The 26,851-nt window shown below is 45.1% G+C and overlaps 1 protein-coding gene across 9 annotated transcripts in view; it reads left to right on the top strand.

The window, feature by feature from the left end:
• The first annotated feature begins 10,420 nt into the window (after nt 1-10,420).
• The window catches only part of WWOX (WW domain containing oxidoreductase), a 941,544-nt gene continuing 925,113 nt past the window's right edge, over nt 10,421-26,851 (top strand). For 4 of the 9 annotated variants that reach the window (XM_032853913.1, XM_032853915.1, XM_032853912.1 and 1 more), the window contains exons 1-4: nt 17,424-17,686; nt 23,547-23,611; nt 23,983-24,040; nt 24,669-24,847. In XM_032853913.1, the coding sequence (XP_032709804.1) occupies nt 17,580-17,686; nt 23,547-23,611; nt 23,983-24,040; nt 24,669-24,847 (409 nt within the window). In that variant the 5' untranslated portion in view covers nt 17,424-17,579. Of the gene's footprint in view, nt 10,521-17,420; nt 17,687-23,546; nt 23,612-23,982; nt 24,041-24,668; nt 24,848-26,851 lie in introns of those variants that run through there. The other 5 variants (XM_032853917.1, XM_032853919.1, XM_032853918.1 and 2 more) reach the window with 3 other exon arrangements.

Genomic DNA, 26,851 nt, shown 5'->3' with positions numbered 1-26,851 from the left:
GGTCACCTCTACAGTGAAGGAGGCCCCGAGCTTGCCTCAAGCAGTTGAGCAGCCAGGTTTCCACCCGAAAATCTATGGAACCTTCCGCCATCGATATATGGCTTTGGCATGTCCAGCTTCTGATTCCAAAGCTGTTAGATATCTCCACCATACTCTCAGCCCCTCAGTAAGTATGGGGAGAATGTAGTAGGGAAGTCTTTGTTTTTCATCATCTAAGAAACTCTAGAGTACTTTAAACCCACTTTATGTGTTTTTTTTAATTTTCAAATTAAGATTGCTATCAATACTATTATATAAAAATACATAATGACATTTATTGATTTTTAAAAAGCAGTTCTGTAATTCTGTCCTCAAAGATTAAAAGAAGTTTCCAGGCACAATACTGGTGAATATAACATTGATGTCTCCGGGTCGGTGGGTCAGGAATCTAGGTGTGGCTTAGCTGGTTCCCTCTGGCTTAGCATCCCTCTGAAGTCTGTAGTGAAGGCGTTGGCCAGGTCTGCCCTCATCTCAAGGCTTAACTGGGGCCCTTGGATGGTTGTGTGTATGTAGGTGTGAACTGAGCTCCCTCACGAGGTTCTCAGCAGCAGATGCCAGATCTTTGCCCTCCGGTCTGTCTGTCAGGTGGCTCATAACATGGCTTCCTGCAGCATGAGTGAGCAAAGAGGGAGAGATGCCGAACACCCAGGATGGAAACCATGGTCTTTATGACCTGATATTGGAAGAGACTTTCCATGTCTTCTGCCATATTGGATTTTTTGGAAGAGCGTTGATCAATTGAGTCCACATTCAAGGGTGCATATAACTCAAGGATGTGAATAGCAGGAGATGGGTGTCCCGGGGGGACATCTCAGAGGTTGCCTTTCATGCCCTGTGAGCATAAGTCATGTCTGTCCATAATCAGTGTACAACACTACTACAGTGCTAGACTAAACAGCTTAAAAGCATATTGATTTCCTGGGCTTATTGTTAACAAAAAAAATTACTAAGAATAAAATATATTTGGGGGGGATAAAAGGAAAAGGGAGAAAGAATTAGCTTTAATTCCCCTGTATGTGCCCGCTTTAACTTTTGCCTCAGTTCTGATCCAAACACAGAAATATTTTTACATGGTTATAGTTATCTTGCATAGTCTTTGGTGTCCCATGTTTTTATACTTAACATCATATCATAAAGAATGTTTCTAGGGCATCTTCATAATCATCATTTTAGCATACTGGAGGTCTTTATTATTTCAAGATAATTTGCTCTCTTAAAATGTGGCCTTAAGTCCTATTGAAAGGCAACCACAACTGTGTTACCCATGGAGGGGAAGCTGTAGCTATAAATTATGAGAGTAAGTTCATTTTGTGGCCCCAAATGTAGGCCATAATAGCAGCTCTGCAGAATTTTAGAATGGAAAAACGAGTCAGATGTTAATTTCAAGAGGGGGAGCGGAAAGGATGATTAATTTTTCCTGCCAAATTATATGATAATATTATAGACCTTGCCCTTCACAACTGACTTTCACATTAGTAACATAAAGAAGGTCTTATTGATAAAAACAGCATCCAGGAACTTCATGAATTTTTATCAGGAGGCTTTTTTTTTTTGGCCCTTTAACCCAAATATTATGTGTATTAGTGCTTATCATCCTTTATTCAACTCAGTTGTTAACCACGGTGCTTCTGTGAGTTCCTTAGGCTGCACTTGAAGCAGATCTCTGAAATAACCTGTGTCGATTTCATGGAAGCTCACACTTCTGGAGAGATTTGCAATTCTGCATTGTAATCAGTCTCCACTGATTGTGTTTGCCTTATACTGTTAGAAGATGGCTACAGTTGCCTGTCAGGTCAGTCAAAAAGGTATCGACGGTGGGCAGGGATAAATTAGGAGCCACTGTGAATGAGGGAGAAATGTTTAAAGGGTATTTTATAAGTGCTGAATTCATTACTGATTACTTTCATATGGTGATTCTTTTCTCCTTGGAATGACACTTTTCTTCCTTGGCTGTACCCTGTATTTTGTTGCCAGTATTTCTTCTAATGAATTTCCTCCTGTGAATGCACTGTGAGGATGGGTGGCAGGCATTCTTGGATGCTTATAAAACTTCTCCTCTCCTTACTCTGAGCATTAGCACCACATAGGTACACACACTCAGCTTCGTCCTTGCTTATACAATCATGACTGTGTTCATGGAATCAGTGCAGCTGGGTTCCCCTCCTGGCCTCAGGGTGACTCTCCTTTGGTCTAACTCTCCAATGATCAGAATGCCCTTCTCCTCGCCAGTCAATGGTTAATTCAAGGATGGGCGTGTGGCACAACGCTGGCTAGGGAGGGGTGTCCTGGAAGAGTTCCCTCATTCTTGAATGAGGGCCCAAGGAAGAGATGTTCCACTTTTCTGCCTCAGCATATTATCTTCTCACTTTAGAACCGTGGCAGTAGACTCTGAACCATGAACGAAGCTGGTGCAAGAAGAGAAGCCAATGCCCTGAAGGGAACAGCAGAATGAAAAGATAAGAAGAATGTGGGTCGTTAAATTACCAGCCCTGGAAACTCTCCAACAAATCAGGTGTTCTGGTTACCAGAAATATTTTTGTCCTAACTGTATAAGCAGCTTCCAGTTCTAATTCAGCAATTGTCTCTGAGAGCGTCCTAGGTGATGGAGTGTCTGCAGCATTTTAACTTCTCTTTGGAGAGCTGTCATTTGCTCAGCAAGTTTATTGTACCTGTTATGTGTCCGACACCATGCAAAGCTCTAGGGATACTGGAATGACTAAGACACGGTCCCTGCCTAATGTTATTAACATTCTGTTGGGTGTAACAGACATTAAAGGAGTAACTTACTTAACATATTTTTTAAACCAAAATAAAGGTAAGCACTATCAGGAGAGATATAGGATATTAAATGAACTACAGCTAGAACAAATTCTGGAGGGCTGGGAAGGCTGCCTAGCGAAATGAGTCTTGAGGGACTATGCTCAGGTCTTAACTAAGGCCTAGGAGCAATGGGGGACAATTTGGTCAGAGACAGCAGTGTATATGAAGGCATTTGTGCCATAAACATAAAGTTGTAGGGCAAAGAGAAAGTGTAGAGAGGCGGCAACTGAGTTTGGAGAGAGGCAAGCCAGAGGGGCCAGATCATGCCAGCCAACATAGGCCATGCTGAAGATTTCAGTCCTCTCCATCTACTCCCTCCTCATCGTAGTCAACACCACTTACAGTTGATCCCAAAGAAGGCTACGATAGGAGGAACAACCCTTGACTTACTGGTGACCATGACAAACCAGACCCTGGCTACTCCAGGCAGCTGAAAGAGATCTAGGGCCTCAGTGGTGTCAGAGACCAGTGCTTATTCCAGTTGGCCACGTTCTACCGAAATGGGTTATGCTTGACCCTGGTGTGATTGCTGTTCAGGAATGGCATGCTCTTCCAAGGCTGGTTGAAACCGTATGTGATATGTGAGGTGTTTGGCTGCTAACATGGAGAAGCAGACCACATGCCTTAAAAGACCATCTTTCCTGGCCATCTTGGGTTCCATCAAGGGAGGGAGTGTGCACATCTGTTAGGGTGCACTTGGCTGCTAGAAACTGTGTAGCTGTCACAAAGTGGCCCCAAGCAGAAGGACATTGATTACTGTGACTCAGCGATGTCATCCAAGATCCAGGCTCTTCTGTTCATCTTTCCTGCTAGCTCTAGTGTCCCAGTAGCATGTCTGCTGCATCCGCCTCAACTCCACACACCATGTCTTTTCTAAAAAAATATTTTATTTATTTATTTGACAGAGATCACAAGTAGGCAGAGAGACGGCAGAGAGAGAGAGGATGAAGCAGACTCCCTGTGGAGCAGAGAGCTCGATGCAGGACTCGATCCCAGGACCCTGAGATCATGACCTGAGCCGAAGGCAGAGGCTTAACCCACTAAGCCACCCAGGAGCCCCTCCACACACCATGTCTTAACACCACAGAGTTCCAAGTAGAATGCAAGCTCTCTTTTCTAGAGCCTCTCTCTTTCCAGGAGGAAAAAACCTTTCCAGAAACTCTCAGAAGACTTTCCTTAATATCTCATTGGCCAGAACCGGGATATATGCTTATCTCCGGACCAATCACTAGCAAAGAGAATGGGTTGCCTTGATTAACTTAGATGATGCAGGTCTACTCCCTGGGGTGGTTCACACTGCTGCCAGATAAACCTGGGGTTTTCTGCGCAAGGAGGAGGGGGAATAACCATTAGTAGGTATCCCAGAGTCCGCATTAGCATGAATCACAATGCACCTCCAGAAACCCTTCACCTTGGAAGTTCCTTTTATTTGCTAACAGAAGACACTGTCTTTGAGGGTAATATCTTGTAGATGCATTTTCAGATCATTCCCCAGTTTCTTTTTTTCCTTCTGCTTTAGCTCTTGGCACTGTAACACAGAGATGTGTTCTTAATTGGATGTGGTTGAGTTTTTTTCCCTCCTGGAATACTGTGTATTGGTGTCTACAGGAGAAAATTTCTCAAGTCAGTCACCTCAAAACTTAATAGGCATGTGCAGCATATCTCCCAGCTAATTCATACAATCTTTAAAATTCAGAGCCAAATTATTCTATACGTAGGATGAGTTAACTTATGTGCTCTCCTCATCTCAGGTCTGCCAAAGAGGGTCTTAGACTAAACCATTCTCAATATATTATCTGCATTTAATGAAAATATATCTACCTTTATTTTTTGTGTGATGTGATAACAGATGCAGAAAATTTCTTTGGGATGGAAGTAGGCAAGGAAATGGAATTGTATGCAGAAGGCAGTAAAGGAGGTAGAACAAATCTATCTCAGCAGATTATAAATTCCTTCAGGGCAGGGAACACAACTTAAGAGGCCATTTAACATTATGTTTAAGAGTAGGGGGCCTTATTTCAGAGGCAAGTTCTGCTACTTACTGTGTGATCTTTGGAAACTTGCCTACCCTCTCTGTGTGTCAGCACATCTCAGTAATGAGGATAGAAAAAGTACAAACTTCATAGGATGATTCTTTAGAGGAAGAAATGTCAGAAACGAACTATTGATATAAAAATTATTTTTTTAAAGGTTTTATTTATTTATTCATAAGGGATGGAGAGAGAGCTAGAGGGAGAAGCAGGCTCCCCACTGAGCAGGGAGCCCGATGTGGGACTTGATCCCAGGACCCTGGAATCATGACCTGAGCCGAAGGCAGACACTTAACTATCTGAGCTACCCAGGAATCTGATATAAAACTTATATAAAATCTGAACTGTTTTTGCACCATGGAGTCCTTTCACAATCTGAGAAAACCGCAGGAACTTCCTCAGGATCACATTTTTAAAAATGCAAATGATAAAGTACATGAGATAATAAACAAAATGATAGAATTAAAATACATTTATCAAAATATTTAAAAAAAATGTATGAGTAGAATATATGTGCTTCTTTAACAATGCATGATGTAAGATCTGGTGATAAACGATATGAATTCTAATAATTTGGTTAATTTCAGAGAAGTGATAAGCATAAACAATGCTTGAGATTTCTGCAACAACTATAATATCATTTGAAAACTCCCAGCATTTTAATTGGAATCAAAGTCATGGGTACTACTGTGATTGCTTTCACAGTGGAAGAAAATGCTAAATTTCATTTAGAGTTTGATCAAAATGGAGCTGTAATTTTTTTTCTGGTCTCAGGTTATATTATTGGATTATACCCAAGCATTTTCCTTGTTATTAAGCTGTTCACAAACAAAATTTTAGACAACAGTTTAATTATCATTCCCATGCTCTAGCACCCATTGTGAGAAGTTCTGTTAGTCTCCTGGCTTGTTGTTAAAATAATGTTTTGTTAAAATCACAGTTTTGTCGTCCTGGATGATGGGTTTCCTTAAGTGGAGACCCAGGCTCTCAAGTCTCTTACCCTGTCCTTGTAGTAATGAAGATCATCTTCCACCCAGCGTTCAACACCTATAAGATGGACATCGAGCCCTGCATGAGGAACGCTGTGATGTCTCCAGTGCAGTGCAGCAGGAGGCTGTTTGAGATCGTGCTGTCCCACAGTTGGGCCACCGCGGCCTACAGCCAGGGCGAGGGCAGGGTGGTCACCGTGGAGGGGTAAGTGGCTCGAGTGCTCAACTTTGACACAGGTAAGCTGCCGTGCAAGGCAGTTTCTGAGTATTTGTTTAGAATGTTCCCCTGAGGGGCGCCTGGGTGGCTCAGTGGGTTAAAGCCTCTGCCTTCGGCTCTGGTCATGGTCCCAGGGTTCTGGGATTGAGCCCCACATCTGGCTCTCTGCTCAGCAGGGAGCCTGCTTCCCCCCTCTCTCTCTGCCTGCCTCTCTGCCTACTTATGATCTCTGTCTGTTAAATAAATTAATAAAAAATATAAAAAAAAATCATTTGGAATGTTCCCCTGAGCCTGAAAGTGGCCGGGGAGTGAGGGAGTAGAGAGTGAAGTAGGATGTGCAGGGGCAAGGGGCTGTCTTCCCTGGGCAGATTCTACGTTCCTTAAGGGCAGGGACCATGTCTTCAGAAGAAGTATGACTTCACAGTATGAGTTGGGGCACCAGATCTCTTCTACTTGCTAGTACTTCATATCCAACCTCTCTCAGCCTCTGTTTCCACATCTGTATAATGGGGATATTAATAGTGTATTCCTCGTAGGGGTTGTTGTGAGATTCAATGAGTTAATGTCTATAAAGATTTTACTTCTTCATTTGGGAAAGAGAGAGCCACAAGTGTTGGGGAGGAGCAGAGGGAAAGGGGAGAAGCAGAGAGCCAGATACAGGGCTCAATCCCAGGACACTCTGGGGTCATGATCTGAGCCAACAGCAGATGCTTTACCGACTTAGCCACCCAGGCACCCCTCAGTGAGTTGAATGTCTAGAGTGCTTAATAGGAGCTGAATAATACTGGCTGCTATTTGCTATGCTTGACCCAGAAAACAAACATAATAATTTCTCAATGTTTTTTAAATCGATGCAAAAAACTGAAGAAAGTTCAACAACTGAGTTAATTGCCTTTAGCACTACAGCTGATTCAGATTGGTGCCATAGAGCAGTGGACCAGACAGTGACTATGGGCAGATTTCCTTATTTCAAACCCGGCTTCCACCATTTATGCTCTAGAGATAAATTAGGAGAATTACTAACCTGTCCCTACCTCAGTGGCAACGTGGGGGAAAATACTAGCATTGATCTCACAGGGGTTTTGTGAAATAATCCACATGAAGTTTTCAGCACAGGGCCTGCCACATTGTATTATTATCACGCCATTAACTTCACATGTAGCAATCTCCATTCTAAGCCCCTGCCGGCGTTACCTCATGGACTCTTTCCCTCCCCCTCCCAAGAAGCAGGTGTTAACATTACCTGCAATTTCTGGATGGGGAAACAGGAGTCTAATGCAATTACCCAGCTAGTGGCAGAGCGCGACTTGCACGCAGGTTCTCAGCGCCCATCATGCTGCCCCCCAGCTGGGTTGTAGGTCTATTTTTAGCAGTTGCTAGAGATGCAAAAAGCACTGAGACTAAGAGAAAGGTGAAGATGAAAAGATGAGAATCTCTCTCTCTCTCTCTTTTTCTTTCTTTCTTTTTTTTTTTTTTTTGAAGGAGATTTGGAGCTTTAAAGAGGAAGGAAATAAATTATCCATGTGTTTTCAGCTGAAGAAATGGAGGCTGAAGTTTTGATTTTTGCCCAAGCACCTGCTGGAAATAGGAGGTCAAATGAGGGTTCAAGTGCAGCTCTGTCAGACCCTGGGGCCCACGTCACCCTCACTGCCCTTGTCATCTCCTCTGTCTCACACACACACACACACACACACACACACACACACACACACACACGGTGCTGAGGAACAGACCTGGTGCTGCATCTCTCTCTGAACTTTCTTGTAAGAATTTGATCATGGTTCGAAGTACATAGCCCAGGAGAAAAATGGGATGGCAGGGGAATGGCTTTTTGCATGTAATCCATTTTATTTTTGCTAAGTCAACAAAACACACTGTATTTGCCTAGGGGAGCTAAGTCAGGCTATTTAAATTTCCCTGTCACTACAAATATTCTCTTGATTTATGAAAAAATAATCAATAAATGTGTGTTGATTTGGATTAGCACAGTTATAAAATATATGCATGGCACGGGGCCTTTTGTTTTTCAATTTGCATGTATTGTGGCCTTTAGATAGGAGCACCAGAGAAAGCATTTGAAATAAGAATGGTAACAGTGATAATGAGACACAATAATTGTGGTCATATATTGAGTGTTTGCCCTGGGTGAGGCATTGTTCTGGGAATCTCCTATTCATTATACTGTTTAATTTTCTTAAAATATCATGAAGTCAAACTTCTGATTCAAGACGGTAGATTGGATACAGAAATTAATAGCCACTTTCTCCCAAAAGCTCATGAAAATGGCAAAAATCCATACTTTTGTTTTGGTAAATGAATAAGGACAACTGAAGCAGCACAGTAGATTATAAAAAGAATGTTCTGGAATGTAGAAAGCAAAGGAAGCACATGTGGTTGAACTTCGTGGATCGGTTGGACTTCTTGAATCAAGTGACATAACACCCAACTTAATAGTGGTTTAAATACATGCAGTTTATTTTGCATATAAATATGGAATTGGGAGAAAAGAGTCGGCATGAGAGTTCTATAACATTGTCAGGGACCTAGCCTCTTTGTGGCTTTCATCACTTCCCTGGGTGTAAACCTCACCTCATGATCCAAGAAGGCTATTTGCGCTCCAGGCATCACATCCATTTTCCAGCTGGCAGGGGCAACAGGCATACACCTCACTTCAAAGACATGTCCATTTTAAGTTTGTATCACATGTTTTTCACCCAAGATACCAATATCTGTTAGGGATAGAGGTTACCTGGTTTCAGTAAGCCATTTGAGTATCTATTTTTATGATTAGTCAGAGCCTAGAGAACTGACACATATTAAACAGATGCTGTACCAGAAACTTACTGAACTAGGAGTCTGAAACACCTAGTCTTATGCTAAGCGCCAGTTCGGAGTGCTGGTTCCAGGAGCAGCTGTGGGAATTTCATGTCCTTACCTGGATATGCTTGTCCACATAACAGAGGTGGTGGAGACCGGAGGCATGAAATGAGATGCTGTGTAGAAACCCAAGGAGCAGAAATATCCTCCCAGACTCCAGTCTCCTTTTATCCCTTCACCCTTCTGGGGCCCCAGGGGGGCAGCACAGTGGCAAAGAGCAGTAAGGAGCCTTTGTTTGAAAATGGGATTGTACAGCTTGCAAATTCACAACTGCAATTTCGTTTGGAGCATGTGATGTATACATTGCCGAAATGAATAGTCAGAGAAAAATAGGTTCTAATGTGGCACTGCCCCTTCTCTGCTTTGGAAGCCAGCTCTACCTCTCTATGCCTCAATTTCCCCATCTGTAAAGTGGGGATAATAGCTGACCTTCATCATCGGGTGGCTGGGAGAATGTAAATGCTGAGCACAGTGCTTAGAACATAGTATGTGTTTGATGAATATTAGCTCTTATTCACTGGGGACTATTGGCCCCATTAAATGGAAACACTAATGTTCAGGGGCCCCACAATGACTTGTTAATAATTAACAATAGCAACAATCCTTGAATGGAACCTTATTATGTGCATGAACTCATGTAATCTTCAGCTCACCCCCAAGAGGCAAAAAGCATTGACATTACCCCATTTTCCTGATGGGCAAACTGAGGCCTAATGAAATTACCCTTGTGTTGAGATATGGAAGAAGGAAAACCGTGGCTGCCAATCCAGCTTTGACTAATGTCTCTGTGGGCAAAGGGCTCTGCTGGACTGCATGCTGGCTGCTAAGGACTTTGGGATGAGTGGAACTGGGCACAGTGCTTAATCTGATGGTTCTTACAGACATGGAGGAGACAGACATAACCAGACAACTTCAATATTACATACTAAATGCTACATGGAGGGGAAATATGTGATTCTACCTATGTGAAGGCAAAAGGAGGGTGTATTAATTATAGTATTACTGCTGCTTAACCAATTACCCTGAAATTAAACTGACAATGAATGTTTATTATCTCACACAGTTTCTGAGGGTCAGGATTGTAGAAATGGCTTAGCAGGATGGTTCTGGCTCAGGGTCTCTCATATAGTTACATCAAGGTGTCAGTCAAGACTATAGTCAAGACTATATATTGGAAGGTTTGGTCAGGGCTGGGGACCTGCTTTTAGGATGGTTCGCTCATGCCAAGCAAGGCGATACTGGCAGGGGACCTCAGTTCTTCACCCTCATGTCATATAGCTGGTGTCCCTAGAGCAAGTGATCCACAGGAGAGCAAGGAGGAAGCCACAGTGTCTTGTGATGAAGGCTTGCTAGTCACTTTGTCCTTTCCATGATATCTTGCACATGACACAGGCAGCCCTCTTCACTGTGGGAGGCAATTACATGAGAGCAAGAACACCAGGCAGGAATCACTGGGCCAGCTTGGAGGCTGGCTACCACAGCTGTCAGTAAGCTCTGTTGGGAATTCCTGGAAGACTTTCTGGAAGAGGTCGTCCCTGGAACAGCTAAGTAGGGAACAAGGATTCATAACTTGGGAAGGATAAAACTCAAGGAGTCTGTGACCTTAGATGGAGGAACATTGTTTATGCTAATAAGTGCTTTTAAACTATGGTGATTAATAGACCTGCCAGCGGATCTCTATATTTAAGGCAAAGTAATGAAGTATAGGTATTATACCACAATTTTGTTAATATTTTAATAATCATGATTATATATATTTATAAATAATATATATTTATATTTGATAATAATTTAATAATTGTATTTCAACATACTTGCCTTTATGATTTATGTATTTTATTTTATACACTTAAAGACATTATTCTGTGAAAGAACCATAGATGTCAAACAGGTCTGTAACACACATACAAAGGGTAGTGAAGAAAGAGAATAGGAATCACGTGGTTGAAGGAAGGGAGAGCATGAGGGGCAGAGAATACCAGAGATAAGGGACAGTCTTCTGTGTGTGTGTATTACTAATAGCCTCAAGTACAAGAAGGGGAAGGAGGTAGATGAGGCTGTGAATGGAAACAGGGACCAGTTCACAAAAGTTCAGGCTGTGGAACTTGTACTTGATACCATAGTCAAAGTGAAGTGAAGGCTGGAGACAGGGGAGCCAAGAAAATGTTATACACACACACACACACACACACACACACACGTGTATACATATATGTATACATGTATACATGCATATATATATATGTATATATATATACTCATGTATTTAGTTAAAATTATTTTTTTGAGACTCCATAATCCATGTACAAATTTCAAAATTCAAAGTGGATACTATGAAAGCCTTTCTCTCATTACTTGCTGCTACTACTCTGAAATGCTCTCCACTCTAGAAGCCATCGCCAGCTTATTATATATCCTCAGGAAATCATTTTCACGTAAGGGAATGGCTGTTTAGATTTGCATTTTAAGTAGCCGGTTCTGATCAAGGTGCCTACTGCGGACAGAAGACAGGCTTTGTGGAGAAGCTGTGGGAGAGGGTAAGAGGCAGTGGCAGGAGTGTCAGGGAGAGTATGTTATTCTTTTCTTTCTAAAAGAATTTACCACAAATATGCTGGAAGATCCCATAAGTGCACATAGCCACAGTTCATTTAGTTGCTGAGTTCAGATTTCCTGCACGAGGCAGTAGAACAAGGTGGTTAAGAATACAGTACAGACTTTGGGCCTGAGAGACCTGGGCATCGTCTCTGCTCTGTGGCCAAGTCTGTGCTCTCTTTGCTAATCTGAACCTTAGTTTATCTCTTGTATAGAGTGGAGCTGATTATACCCACCTCTACGTGTTTGTCATAATGGTGTATGTGAGTGATAATGCTGGTAAAACCTTCATACAGTTATGCATATACTTTAAAGTCAGATCTAAAATCAGAGTTGTGCTTCATGGTTGAATTTCAAAATGCTTAATGTCCACCTCTAGTCATCAGTCATAACAATGACGAGAGCTAAAGTCTTGTGATACAACATTTAGGAATCACAGGTTGCCTTGTTCTTGGCACTATGCTGAGTGCTTTGGAGTCATTGCCTTTTTTTCTTTGTTTCTTTTCTTTACGTCCCCTTCTTCTGGTGTATTCACATGTGCACATCTGGCAGGATCTGGGGTGACTCTTGGGCTCCAGGGCCTGAAATCTTTGGAAGAATTCCTTTGCAAGATTGCAACAGCCGTGGATCAGAGCGACATTTTGGAAGCTTTGGCGGCCAAAACAGGACACTCCAGGCCAGTGGTGGAACACTTTACATGGAATGGACTCCTCGCCGCGGGTTTTAAGTGACTGGGGGCAACACGCTGCCTCCCGTGCAGTTCATTCTCCTTGGGTACGGTTCATTCTCCTCGCTGGGGGCAGAGAGTAGCCAGGAATGAAATTAAGCTGAAATGGAATTTCGAGAATGGTGTCAAGTTAGCAGTAATATAGTAAAACTACACTGAAATTTGAGGCCTTGAAATGTAAATTAAATGACATTTCCAAATGTGAGGGTCTGATTTGGAGATGTCACTGCAGTAGAAATGTGCTCAGCGGGGGAGAGTGCGAAGCTGTGTGGCCTAGAGAAAAATGAGCCTTCCTGCTTAGGCCTGAAGATTCTCATAAGAAAACAAAATCACTCTTAATGCTCAGGGAATCAAGTTCTGTCTCTTTAAGGCAAATGTGGCAGGAGGTTAACAGTGACTGTGTCTAGGTCTATGTGTTCGGTGGGATGGTGATAGGGACATTCATTGTACTTGTCTCAACTTTTCTCAACGTTTGAAAAATTTCATAATAAAACATGTTGGGAGAAAGGAATAAACTAGATCACCAGAAATAAATAAAAGTAGAACAGATATAGTGTCCTAGAAAATAAAAAGACAGCACTTTCAATAAAAACACAGCTTTATGAACAATTCACTTCTTTTACTTTGTTTTTTCTCATTTTCTCATGGAGGAACAAAAACCCTTGGGCACCCCAGTACCGAGGACGCCCTGTTCTGGAAAGATAGCACACAGGAGAACGTTGGTAGAGAGGACGAGTTTGGGGCTAGACTTCTCGTCTGGATTCTAATGCCAGAGCCTGCTAGCTCTTGCTCACTGAGTGACCACAGACAAGTTACTTAAATTCTGTGTGCCCCAGTTTCTTCATCTGTAAAACCAGGGGTCATAACAGAATAAAGAAAGTTGAGTGACTTGGTCACGTAAGTGACATGAGCTGAGTTCGGTTCCAAAGATAATTACAGGAAACTCTACCACCAGAACTCACCCTTGTCTCTGTATACCTGTACATCTTGTTTCATACTTCTCTTAAAACCCTCAAACCATAGTTCTCTGCGTGTCTGTAAGTCTTATCTGAATTGGTTTCTGACTGCAAGGGATGTTTCGTTTTTCTTTCATTCTTCTTTTTTTTTTCTCAGACACATGACCTAACTTTTTCTCACTCATCGCGTGTTTGAATGAATCTGTGAAATCCCAACACACCTGCTTATGTAAGGCCACACTGACCAGAGGGCGTTTTCTCTGGGAAGCCTGTTCAGTATTCTTTCTCACTGGTTACCTTCCACGAGAAGTTTGTCAGAGGAGCCAGGAGTCTTCTCAGGTCTCATAAGCATACTGCGTTTGGCACCAACACAGAAAGGTTAATGTCCCAAAGACTGACGACTTCCATTAAAGCAGATTTACAGAATTGTTGGGTTGTTTGTGTGTGTGAGGCAGAGGGCAATGACCATCATCGCAGTAATGATAGGAAATAAAAAAAAATGTGGGCGAGGGGTGGGGATGGGGTGTATGGGTGTCTCTCTCTGTTAGGCGTCTGCCATCAGCTCAGGTCCTGATCCCGGGGTCCTGGGATTGAGCCCTGTTGGCTCCCTGCTCATCTGAGAGTCGTCTTCTCCCTCTTCCTCTGCCCCTCCCCCTCCACTAAGACTCTGTCTCTCACTTTCTCTCTCTCTCTCAAATAAATAAATAAGTGAAAATCTTTAAAAACAAAAGAAGCAAAATGTAGCACTGGGGATGTTCCACTAAAGCTTGTGTCCACCATGTAAGTAGCGCCAAGTTGCTTTTAGCATCCACTTGCCGATCCGTGTGCATCAACTTTCTGTGTAAATGCTCTCTCAAAGACAGAAGAGTTCAAACATTGGAATGCTGGTCAGGAATTGGGTCTTTAGCCTTTCAAATCGTGGGCACATAGGGCCATCTGGTGTGCAGTTGTATAACCACACACTGGATTTTTAAAACATCTCCTCACTACCCATCAGCGGGACTTAGTTGGCTTATACAAAAGCAAACCATTCTTTAGGCTCTCTTAGGGGTACATATTGAGGACCTTGGCTCATTCCCAAACTTAAGGCTCCTCAAACCTATGATAATCTATACACCATATAGAGCTCACCCTCTTATAGATCCTTATAAGACCAATGTCAAAACCACGTGTAAGCTAAAGTTCAAGGGGCAAGAACTGGCAGTGCACAGACGAGGCCAGTAAAGAGAGAGCAGGAGAATGTAACTGGAGCAGAGAGTGGGGAGTGAGGGACCATGAAATCCACAATAGGAAAAAAAAAATAGCCTGTCCTTGAGCTCCCTCAGGCCCTGATAACATTCTAATTTAGCTCATGTGCACTCCGGATATAAACTTTTACTTAAGTCTCTGTTGCTTGCAATCAGAGAAGCACTATTAAATCAATATCAGTTTGAATGAAGCCAAAAGACAGGAAATCCTATAATCTGGCATGCCTATCTTCATAAGTCCTCAAATGCCTGTGTGTCTTACTCTTTTAATCTTCTGATAGAAGCCACAGATAAAAAGTAGGAAGAGAGGAATAAAATTAGGTCTTCATAACCATTTGGGGCCATTATTGGTGTCTGGGACTCTCAGCCAGACTTCTGTCACCCCATGGATCTCAACTCCGAAGTGACTAGGAATTGAAGAAACACGTGCCCTCAGACAGTGCTAGAGAATTGGCAGCCTGAACCAGCAGGGTCTGAATACCACCTTGTGAATCATTGGCCGGGAAGGGTCTCTTCAACATATTAAATACATCCCAGCATTTAATTTATGAGTTAGTAGTTTTCTGGCTTACTGTCAGTGTAGATCAGTGTTCTCCAGTGAGGGCACAATTGGCAACATCCTGGAGACCTGTTGGTTATTACAGCTGGGGGCAGGGGACACCACCGGCATCTAGCAGGTAGAGGCTAGATACGCTGCTCAGTATCCTACAATGCACAGGGCATGACCCCTCACCCCTGCACTCCCACCAGGAACAAGGAATTATCTGGTGCCAAATGTCAGTAGTGCTGAGGCTGAGAAACCCTGATGTTCGTAGCGTCACCTGTTCGAGGGAATAGTTTAAGTGGTAGGAAGAGCAGAGGGTTCACCTAGAAGTTGTGAATATTACCAAGGGGACCACTAGCAAGTTTTGGGGAAGATACCATACTTGTGGTCTATTGCTGAGTCCTAGAGAACAGGTGCCCAGAGAGGTTCTGGTGAGGGCAACCAGGGATGAAGCTAAGCAGTCCGTCCTTGAGCAGAGCTATAGATTATGATTGGAAAGACTAACACTCCTCAGTTTGATTCCATTTATTCCCCGGCCCATTATTTGGGGTCACTGTGACCTAATCTCTATTTATATCAAAACAATAAATTGGCTTGGGTGACAGAGACAAGGGGTTAAATTGGAGTGAGCAGAAGAGCAACATATTAATAAATTAACTTATTTACATGTATATGGGCTGGGGAGTGATGTTTTCATAGGTCTGAGATGCCATAGTGGGCCTGTTAAGACTAAAATATATTTTCATTACGTTAGCTTTTGGTTGGGGACCTTCAGAGGAAAGCAATCTCTTCCCTAAAAAGCATGCAGAGCAGGAATCACAAAGCATTATCAATTTCAGGACTTGAAGGTAAAAAACAACACAGCTCCCTGCCTCCCCACACCCCCACCTGTTTAAATATGTAATTAAAAAAAAAATCAAGGATACATAACCTTTGAGATGGAGGCTTGCATTTTTCTGACATAGGCCACAGGAATCCTGGTCAGTAGACTTCCCTGTAATGCAAGTTTCAGTTGGGGAATGTTCTGGAAAACAACTTAGGCAAAACTAAGTTAGAGATACACTTCGAGGTGGGTTTTTTTTTTTTAAGATTTTTAAAAATTAATTTCTTTTCGGCATAACAGAATTCATTGTTTATGCACCACACCCAGTGCTCCATGCCATATGTGCCCTCCATCATACCCACCACCTGGCTCCCCCCAACCTCCCACCCCCCGCCCCTTCAAAACCCTCAGATTTTTAAAAAAGATTTTATTTATTTGACAGAGATCACAAGTAGGCAGAGAGGCAGGCAGTGATGGGGGGAGCAGTTTCCCTGCTGAGCATAGAGCCCCAGGGGGGGTTGCTCCCAGGACCCTGAGATCATGACCTGAGCGGAAGGCCCACTGAGCCACCCAGGCGCCCCTACACTTCCAGTTTTGACACAGGACATTGATAGCATACTTGCAGGTGCTCCACTTTGTAAATTGGGAATTTGTTTTAAACTGGGTTGAGTTATAGAGGGCCAAACCTACCAAATCACATTGATTCCTTAATTTATTTCATTCAATGAACTTGCAGGTCTAGGCGTTTCACTAAGTGCGAGCAACACAAAGAGGCATAAGATGTGGTGCTCCGTCAGTTTAGTCAGGAGCAGGCGGGTAAGTAGGTAATTGTGGGGTAGCAGTAGCGTCTCGGCTGCCAGTTAGTCCCCTGCTCTTCTTTCTTCTAACTGCTCACCTCACGGAGGTGTCTGGTCCAGGAAAGAGTCTATGAACTCTTGGCCCGGAATTAAGCTGTTTAGAAACGTTCGCCCCTTATTTATGAACAGAATCGTGCCGCGGCTGCGAGCATCTTCTCCAAGTCGTGGCTGTTAGAAGGTGCGGGAACTTTCATTTTTCACGTTCCCACGTTTTGTAACGTTATGGTTCTATGCACAACAAAGCGTCTGAGTCAGCCTGGGTGATGGGAAGCTCTGGAATTTCTGAGCAGGAGCATGCAGTCTGCATAGCGTTCTGAAAGACGGAGAGGCCAGAGCCCGGAAAACAGTCCCCGCATCCCTCATTTCTGCTCCGCAGTGCCTGCCTGCCGGGCCTGGCCTACATTTCCCAGGATGCTCATTTGCTGGAGCTCCAGCAGGACTGGTCAGAACAACGCGGAAGTAATTACGGGTCGCTCAGCAACGGGCGGAGTCCTGGATCAGGACTGGAGGCCCACGCCCCTTCCCTAAGGCCGGGAGGTGGACGAAGCTCAGCTCCATCTCCAGGGTAACGGAGCGTCCGCCTGCTTTTACTTCCAGCCGAGCGGCAGTGCGCTCTCCCTCTCGCGCTTTCACCCGTTCTTCCCAGGCCCCGCCCCTTTTACGCCCGCAGCTGCGAAACGCGGGAGACCTGATTCTAGCTCTTGAGTCGTCTGAGCGGCTCGGGGCTGTGCAGTGCGCAGGCGCGAGCGTTTGGGTCTCGCCGCGCGCGGCGCCTGGTTGAAGCCCGAGTGAGTTCCTGGGCGCGGAGACCCGGCAGCGGGCGACCGAGAGAGTAGGTGACCGAGCACCTCCTCTGCCGTCATGGCAGCCCTGCGCTACGCTGGCCTGGACGACACGGACAGCGAGGACGAGCTGCCCCCGGGCTGGGAGCAGAGAACCACCAAGGACGGCTGGGTTTACTACGCCAAGTAAGGGGCCGCAGGGGGGCCGCCGGGCCTGGGACACACCTGGAGGGGGCCGCACCTGGAACCCTGACGGCCTCACGTGCCCGAGACCCCGCGCCGCCTGCAGTGCCACCTGCGCGCGGAGGGGCTCGGGTCGGCGCTCCCGCTCGGCGAGGCGGCGCGAAGTGGACGCGACAGTTCAAGAGCTTCCTCATGCAGGCTCCCAGGGTCCCGAGGAGGGGTCGGCAGCCTTTCTGGGCCCTGGGTCCTGCGGGGTGTCACCTGGCAGCGCCCCGGCGCGCCCTCTGCTGCTCAGAGGCGGCGCTGCACGGTGCCTTGGTGGCCCGCAGGCCTTACTTCCTCATCCAAAAAAAAAAAAAAAAAAAAAAAAAAAAGCCAGTGCCCCTCTCCCTCCTCCTCGGGGGTCCTGGGCAGGGAGCTAGGAGTATGTATTTTTTAAAAATAAATGTCCTAATATTTATGTGTATGTATATATGCATATATACCTTTGCATATATAGTAGAACTCCAGTAATTCCTGGTAAACTTTTGGAAACACCAGAAGACCCTTTCTCCCTCCCCTTACTGTGCGACTTGGGGTCGTTGAAAGAACTCTCAGTCACCGTTTTTCCACCCGTAAAATGGGTTGACAGTATTTTAATTCAGACACTGTTCCTAAAACACTTAGCATAGATCTAATAAGTGCTCTGCTCAATAACTTAGCTTTTCTTGCTTTCTCTGCAGCTGTGACAGCACCTCGTAAGCCTCATTAGAATCAACCTGTCGGTGGTCCTACACCTAGAAATCAGAGACCTTCATGCAGCAGACACCCAGCGTGGGGAATCTGTATTTTATAGGCTTTTCCCGTAAGGCAGGTTATCATTTGGCTTTGAGAAGCAGGGTTGTAAATTAGTGATTTTCAGCAGGTGGAAAGCTTAGAAAATACTTTTTCCTTGGTTCCTCCTCCAGAGATTCTCATTCAACTGGTTTGGGCCCTTCCAGCTTCCACTGATATATTGTAAGATTTCCCAGGAGATTCTAATCTACCCACGGTTGTGAGCCACTGCTGTCTTTGGTTGCTTGGCAGAAACAAAACCAAGAGAGAAAAAAAGAAAAAAGAAAGATAGACCTTGTTGAGTTTATTCATTCAAGACACACTGGGGTTTTACCACATGCCAGGCTCTTTGTTGGCCGCTGGTTATACTGAGATAAATAAGACCCACTTGTCAGCCAGTCTTGTATGGCAGAGTGACACGTGGCTAGTTCCAGTGCAATGTGTGGCTAGTGAGCAGCATCGAGCTAATGTGAGGCCTGCGTGAGTAGGTGGGGAGCCCCTCGGGGGCTTGGGGAGAGTTGGCACCTGAGCCCGGCCTCAGCAGGAGTAGAAGTGGGCGTGTTCAGGGCCAGGAGGGCAGCCCAGGCAGAGGAGACAGTGGAGGCCTCTCTCCGGCCCATGTGCTGGAGCAGCGATGGGAAGATTAAGGCAGCAGAGGAAGGCCCCAGGGTGTGATGGGAAGATTAAGGCAGCAGAGGAAGGACCCAGGGTGTAGAGGCCCTTCTGTGCCTCATGGAAGAGCTGGGGCTCCATTGTCAGGACCTAAGGGTCCACTGAAGGCTTGGAGCCAGGGATTGCCATCGGATTTATATCTTTCGAAAGGTAGTTTCTGGGTCTGGAGAATGATAGGGGTGAGTCTACCAGCAGGGAGCTGTGAGGCTGTTGTTGGGCTGCAGGCAGCTTCCGAGCCACACTCGCTGTTATCTCTGCCTGGAGATCTCTGTGCCTGGTTCCTGGAGAGCTACATGAAGGGCTTTGTCATCCCCCAGACCTGAGCTTAAATGCTCAAGAGACCTTCCCCTTATCCTTGACCGCTGAACCCTCCTTCCAGCATCTCGTTATCTGAGTCATGGTACTTGGCCTTTTCTGTAGTCATCTTTGCCATGTTCCCTTGTTTGTGCTCTGCCTTCCTCCCGCAGATTGTAAGCTTCATGAGGGCAGGGATCTTTTCTTGTTACCCTCTGAATCCCCTGTGCTTAGCTCCTGTGAGATGTAAGTCCCTGTGGAATGAGTGAATTAATTCCTCCAGTGAAGGGTTCCCTGGGCCTCCCTGAGCAGGTGGCATACGGGCCCCTGGAATGCAAAGGTGCTGTGGCATCCTGGAGGTTCGAGCCCTCCTCTGCCTCCTGCTTTTTGTGGGGCTTACCTTCGTTCTAGCCACTTAGCCTGGGCTCCCTGACTTCCTTTCAAGTTTGCCTGGAGCCTGGTGTTACTCTGGCTCTTCCCCCTTGCTTCCTACTTTATGTTGAGGGGTCTTTCCCATCTGCTTCCTTCCTTGATGGCATCCAGCGTCTGGGCTCTTCTTTTCTCTAAGTAAGATCAGCACACCCCAGTCGGCACCTCTGAGTGCTTCTGGGGGATTCATGGTGCATATATGGCCTCCGAAAAGGCTCTCCTTCCTCCCCAGTGTTGGGTCTCAAACTGGCCTGTCTGGCCCTGTTGTTTACACTGAATATAGTGACAAGTTATGCTGGGTCCTCACTGGGGTCGCCTCTCCAGTCCCCCTGCCCTCTGTTCTTTAGCTCTCCAGGTGGAAGGATGCCTCTGACAGACCCTAACCCGGGATTCCCACCAGTCCCCCTTGATCTCTCCTGATCTACAAGCATCCTAGTCTGTCTTATTTCAAGTCTGGAAGGGTCACTTGTCCTTTCTTGGGGTTTGGGAAATGGTTAACGGGCTAAAAGAAGACTGTCCTCTGAGTAGTTCCTGTTTTCACATAGTCTTCCTGCAGCAAGGCCTCCCCCAAGGACAAAGGCTGTAGCTCCCAATAAGAACCCGCTCCCTGATTCATACCTTTGCCCCCTCCTGTTGCGTGGCTTCTTTTGGCCCCTCTTGCTTTCCCATGTGACCCGTGCTGTACTCACAGACCACAAGAGCATGCATGTCCCACCAGGCTGGGCTTCCAAGGAGAGGACAGTCGTGCCACTGAGGGGCAGACCTGGCACCAGTGAGAGCTGGTGGGCCCTTCTCCCCTCGTTGGCATGGTCCGGAGCAGCGCCTGTGCCCAAGCCAGGGGGTGGGGATGGAGGGACAAGGTCTCAGTGCCTGGGACTCTTGCCACAATCACCTGGGCCTTCCTGGGCCCTTGAATCCCAGCCCCCTTGACTTCTGTAGCCTGGGCATCTTGGCAGCCAAGGGGCCAGCCAGCCTTGCCTGGTCAGGAGATGGTTCCCTGGTCCACAGGGCTCTCCCTCCTCCCAGCCAGCTGTCTGTGCCCAAGTTAACTGTGCCTCAAAACAAATTTCTGGAATAACATACTTGGAAGTGATATCCATGTAATGTGGTATGGATTTAATTTTGATCCTTTTGGTTTAAATTAAGATCACTGTTAATTATCTCTTTAAATGACAAAAAGCTTATTGAAAAAGAAAAAATAGAAGAGGGCTTCTGTTTAAAGGAGAGGAAGATAACACTTTGGGGACATGTGTCATGATTTTCTGTTCATTAAAAGTCATTTTAGGTTATAATTAAGAGTACTTTTTAATTAAGTTTTATATGTGAGTATTTCTTTAAATTAATGCTTCTGTCTGAAAGGCACAGTTCTTAGTTCTTCACACATGTTAACTCATTGAGTCCTTAGTAACCCCAAGGAGCAGATGCTATTATCCCTATTTTATAGATGGGGAAACTGAGGCACAGGGAGGTTAAACACCTCTTTAAGGGTACATGGCTGGTGAATGGGAAAGCCAGAACTCATGAGCATTTGGGCTCTGCAATCCTTATTACCAAATTATGTACTTTTCTCTTGTGTCAGGCCTGAGGTTCACCCTCAGGGACACTGTCCTTCAGGGGACAGTTGGTGATGTCTGGAGACACTTTCTGTTGCCACAACTGTGGTATATTGGCATCTAGTAGGTAGATCCCGGGGATGCAGCTAATTGTCCTGCAGTGCACAGGACAGCCCCCACAGCAGAGAACCGTCTGGCTTAAATGTCAGGATTGCCAGTGGTAGGAAACCCTGACTTAGGCATTTTCTGTCAAAGTCAAAAACATGCAGGTGACAATGTTTATCTTGTTTTTTTAAAATGTCTTTCAGGACAGAAAAAAAAAATGTTCTCAGCTAATTTTCCAACTCCTTCAGAAAGCATTTCTTCATTCTGTCTGTTTCCATTTGGGCGACTCCTCAGGCCAGGCCCAGGGCTAGGTGTCTGGGGTTCAGCTGGACGCGGGCCTGCGGGGATCTGCGTTCCATTCACAGGGGCACTTTGTGGATTCTTGAGGGCAGGTGTTTTTGGCTCAAAGCTCCATTTGCTGCCTGCCTGTGGAATGCGAACTACTTTTAACACCAGGCAGAGGAAAATGTAAAATCATATTTGTAAACTTTTCCCGAAGAAGCATGAGGAGGAAAGCAAAGAGCAGGAACGGGGTATGTCATTGCCAGCGTCTGGCCTGTTTGCTCACTCTTCCTTCAGTTCGCGGGGAGAAGCAGGGGTTGTGCCCACGAGGAGCAGCTTATCCTTCCCCGGGGCTTAGGCTCTCCCTTTTCGCAAGTAGAATTTCGTGGTGGTTGATGTACAAGTAGACGTTGGTCCTTGCTTGCTGATACCCTGCGTTTGTACAGTGACCTCATTGTTTGCCTGTCACTGTCACAAGTAGCGTGTCCCTTACCTTTCTTCCAGCCGCCCTGTGAGGTGGGTATGTGGGGCCAGGGAGACTGGCTGACTGGTTACAGGCGTGCGGGAGCCCAAGCCTTTGTCTCCTGAGTCCAGTGTCGACAGGGCTGTGGAACCCACCACTGAGAGTTTGCAAACAGACCTGAAGCCTGCAGTTCCCAAAAACACCTTGTTGGCACATGTAAAATTCTACCGCAGATTTGTGCTTTCTTTGTTCTCTTTAAAGTAACTGGTAGGGAAGGCATATTCAGATTTTATCTTCTAGATGTTGGTGATTAATTATTATTTTCTACTTTGGCATGAGTATGTGGACTTTTAGAAATTCATCCTCCCCTGTGAATGTCTCTTGCAACAGCCGGCTGCTTCTCTGATGAAGTAATTTTATGTTTTTCTTGATTCTTTATTACCTGTTGACAGGTATCTCTCGTCTGTTATTGGCTCACGATTTTAATTATAACTTTGTTTGCTGTTAGAGGAGATGCTGAATTTAGCACAATAAGACTATTTTGTGTATTTGATTTGTTTGAAATAATGGGTAGCACTTTTGATGGTATTTTATATGTCAGGTGCTGTGTTCTGCCCTTTATATACCTTATCATAGCAATTCCTTGAGATGAGTTTTAGGATCTTTTCCATTTTGCAGATAGGTAAACTGAGGCTCTGAAGTTGAGTAACTTACAGAGAGGTGACCTATTCTAACTGCATTCTTAAATACCTCTTGGGAGCAATTAGGAGTCAGTGCTTAAAACATTTCAAAGTTATATCTATGGAAAGAGTAAATACTTAAGATTAATATTATAGCTAAATGATATCTAAATATCAGTATCATAAAGTAGACTGAAGTTTGTTCATCTCTCCTGAGATAAAACGAAAACAAATGCAGAACATCTCTGGATATTCTGAGTGATTCACTAAGCTTCCTAAAGTTGACCCAAGGGGTTCCCGTCCGCTTCTCTTCCTCGTCCTCCACAGCCCGCTCACAGAGACAGGCTTTCAGGAGATTTCCTCGGGCTGCTTCTCCTTCCCATCCAGGGAATTGGACCAGAGCATTCATGTTCTAAATATGTCTTTTCTGAACTCTGGCTTTACTTCTCTTGGGAAATAGTGTTGTTTGGGCGGGGGAAGGGGGGAAGCAATGCAGTTGATTAATTTTTAGTAGTGTAACCTTCATTTACAATTTTTTTGTGGAGTTTTAACTTTTTTTTTTTTAAAAACAGTCATGCTGAGGAGAAGACCCAGTGGGAACATCCAAAGACTGGAAAAAGAAAACGAATAGCAGGAGGTTTGTATGTGGTTGTCATAAAGCAAAGAACCTTGCATTTAAAGCATTAATTAGATAGCAGAACTGTCACAATCGGGACAGCCTGCTCTGTCATTCCTGGAAGGTTCTCTAGGAGGGAGCCATCAAGGAATCGGGCTCTCTTTTGGAGCTCACGGGATATGGCAGAAGGCGGCAATGAGAGAGGGGTGGAGTGGTGAGGGTGATTTCTCTTGGGCTTTTTGTAACAGCCACTGTTGGTACACACGGCCTGAGTTGGCCCAGCATGGCTGCTGGTCAGTGGGAAGGGCTTTGGGGCGGGGGCTGGGAGGGCACGGGCCTCTGTTTGCCCCATCCCTGCCGCATGTAGACCTGTCAGTCTTCCTGTGTTTCAGATTTGCCATACGGATGGGAACAAGAAACTGATGAGAATGGACAAGTTTTTTTTGTCGAGTAAGTGTCTATATAGGAACTCAGTCATTTTGGTTTTCAGTAGAAATTTTTTTTTTTTTTTTAAGATATTTTTTATTTATTTGACAGAGAGAGAGAGAGAGAGAGAGATCGGTCGGTCACAAGTAGGCAGACAGGCAGGCAGAGAGAGGAGGAAGCAGGCTCCCTGCTGAGCATAGAGCCCGATGCGGGGCTTGATCCCAGGACCCTGGGATCATGACCTGAGCCGAAGGCAGAGGCTTTAATCCACTGAGCCACCCAGGTGCCCCTTCAGTAGAAATTTTTTGTTGTAAAAGTAATATACCTCGAATCTAGAAAAAATATACAGTATATAACTGTAATCTTACCAGTAAGAATAACTACTTTTAATTGTTTTTTAATTTATTCTCCAAGTTTGTTTTTCTTCAAAGAAAAAAAAAAAAAACTTAGGGAGTGTGCTTTGTGAATCGTGTAGGACCCTGTCCTTCTCCACTAAAGTTTTGTGAGCATTTTCTCCTGTATATATTTTTCAAGACAGTGGTGCTGAGTGGCCGTGGAGTATTATTTTGTACAGATGTACTGTAATTTATCAGCTTACCTACTGGGCATTGATGTTGTTAAGTTCCTGCGTAACTCCTCCTTTTCTCTGCAGCCATATAAATAAAAGAACCACCTATTTGGACCCGAGACTGGCATTCACGGTGGATGAGAACCCTGCGAAGCCACCCAGCAGGCAGAGGTACGATGGCAGCACCACCGCCATGGAGATCCTCCAGGGCCGCGACTTCACCGGCAAAGTGGTCGTGGTCACCGGAGCTAATTCAGGAATAGGTAGGCCATTCCTTACAGTCGTCGTTGTGATTTTTTTGTCCCTGCTGTCTTGAAATCCACTTGAATTTGAACTGCAACGAAATCTTTTAGAGTGATTCCCTAACGTAAACATGTATTTATAGCCTTTCCTGCTACTGTTTTGTTAAGATCCTGGCCTCTTTTTTAAACCTCACTCTTCTCGTGGAAGGCCATGGAGGGGCTGACCTTGAATTCTCTGAGAGCTGAACACTCAGCAAAAGACTGTGGCTGTTCTGGTATTCAGGGATTAGAGACAACAGCTTCCGTCTAAGGGTTTCCAGCCTGGACTGTGTGGTGTCTGGACACATTTCAGTGACTTGGGTTATTGAAACCAAAATTGATTGGTAATGGATGGACTATCAGGAGCAACAGCCTGTCCTGACTTTGGAACAAAGGACACTGCAGGTTTCAGCTGGTCACTGAGAGTATCATTTTCATTTGGTAATAGGATCTTGTTTCTCTCTAAAGTTGGGGAATTAGTCCTTGTCTTAACCTCTGGATTGACTGTTTGAACCACCAGTTTAACTGCAGTGACCGGCACAGGTGGATGGCTTCAGAGGCTGTCCTTGCTCTAGTGAACAAGGCTGCAGAAGGAACGGGTAGAGCAGATGCTGGGGCAAGAGCTTTCCACGTGGTTTTAGTCTTACTTTGTTTTGATCCACTGACATCAGCATCTGTACCTGTAAGAACCAGACTGCTCTGAGTAAGGATTTGTGCCCTCAGCTTAATTTACATAGACGAAACAAAGTACACTGGGCTGTTTCTGGCAATTTCTCCCTGCCCTTTGACCCTTCACAGCTCCCCCATGGCCCCCCTTATTGGCCTTCTCTTTCATAAGCTTTGTCTCCTCATGCCTTCGTGCACCTCTGCGCTGTCTTCTTTCTCCATCCTTCTTCACTGTCAGGGACCCCTTCTCGAACCTCCTCAGGCATTCCCGGCATCATCAGGGGAAGCGCAGGAGGTGAAAATACATTCTTAGAGGATCAGCTGTTGCATCGCAGAGGCTCTACGGTCTTAACAAGCAGCAGTCCCGGAGTAGAGCTCTTGACTGTACTCATCTATGAAGGTAGAGAGGCAAACGGAATTAAAAAAAAAAAAAAAAAAAAAAAGGAAAGGGATTTATTTAAAATCAACTCTCAGACCTCACCCTAGGCTCAGAATATGTTCAGTCCAATTTTCTGAACTTCTGATTGGGGTGGGATTCTATATAATCATCATTGATATCGAAACTGATGATTCTGTATTAAAAATAATGACTGGTTCCTCAGTCACTCAGGAAACACTATGTTGTGTTGATTGCATTGACGGCTCCTCTATGAGGGTGTGGACCAATACAGTGGAGAATAATTGAGACAAAATAAGTACTTAAGGACTAAGTAAAATATCTTTTTTATTTTCTTTAACACTCAGTTAACCAGAAAATTACCTAAAAGATCTCATTCTTTTACTCTTCGAGCGAGACAGTTTTTTCCTTTAATTAGTAAGATACGTGACTGCTGGTTATGTTCTGCATCAGGGTCCCAGCTTTGTTCTGTCTGACGTCAGAGAGCGGACCTCGGACGCTCCTAATGATCCGTCAGAGATCCGCAGCAGCAGACGCATGACATCGTGATCCGGGATAGCTGAGTTGTTCAGAACATCCAAAGAGCTTTGTGTCATTGGTTCTCTAATCATAAAGGAGGGGGTTCCAAAGCATCGAGAATAAACGTGTTATTCAATGGCCCTGGAGCCGCTTTGAGTAAACTCCGTGCCCCTGCACTGCTCCCTGAACTCCTCTCAACTTCCCCTTTCTTGAAGACCTTTCCTTTCTGACGTCCACAGTCGACTTGGCAGACGCTGCAAGCAGGTTCCATGGTCCAGTTGGATGTGGTGACAAACCCTAAAACTCAGAGCGGGAGGAGTGTAGGGAAGGTCTGGGTCTACCAGCTCTTCCTATTCAATCCCTACCCCCCCCCCCCCCCCCCCCCCCCCCCCCCCCCCCCCCCC

Source organism: Lontra canadensis, unplaced genomic scaffold (genome assembly GCF_010015895.1).
Source record: "Lontra canadensis isolate GAN:19392208 unplaced genomic scaffold, GSC_riverotter_1.0 scaffold8, whole genome shotgun sequence".
Lineage (NCBI taxonomy): Eukaryota > Metazoa > Chordata > Mammalia > Carnivora > Mustelidae > Lontra > Lontra canadensis.
The sequence above is the reverse complement of the archived record's forward strand: the minus strand, read 5'-3'. Positions and strand labels throughout refer to the sequence as shown.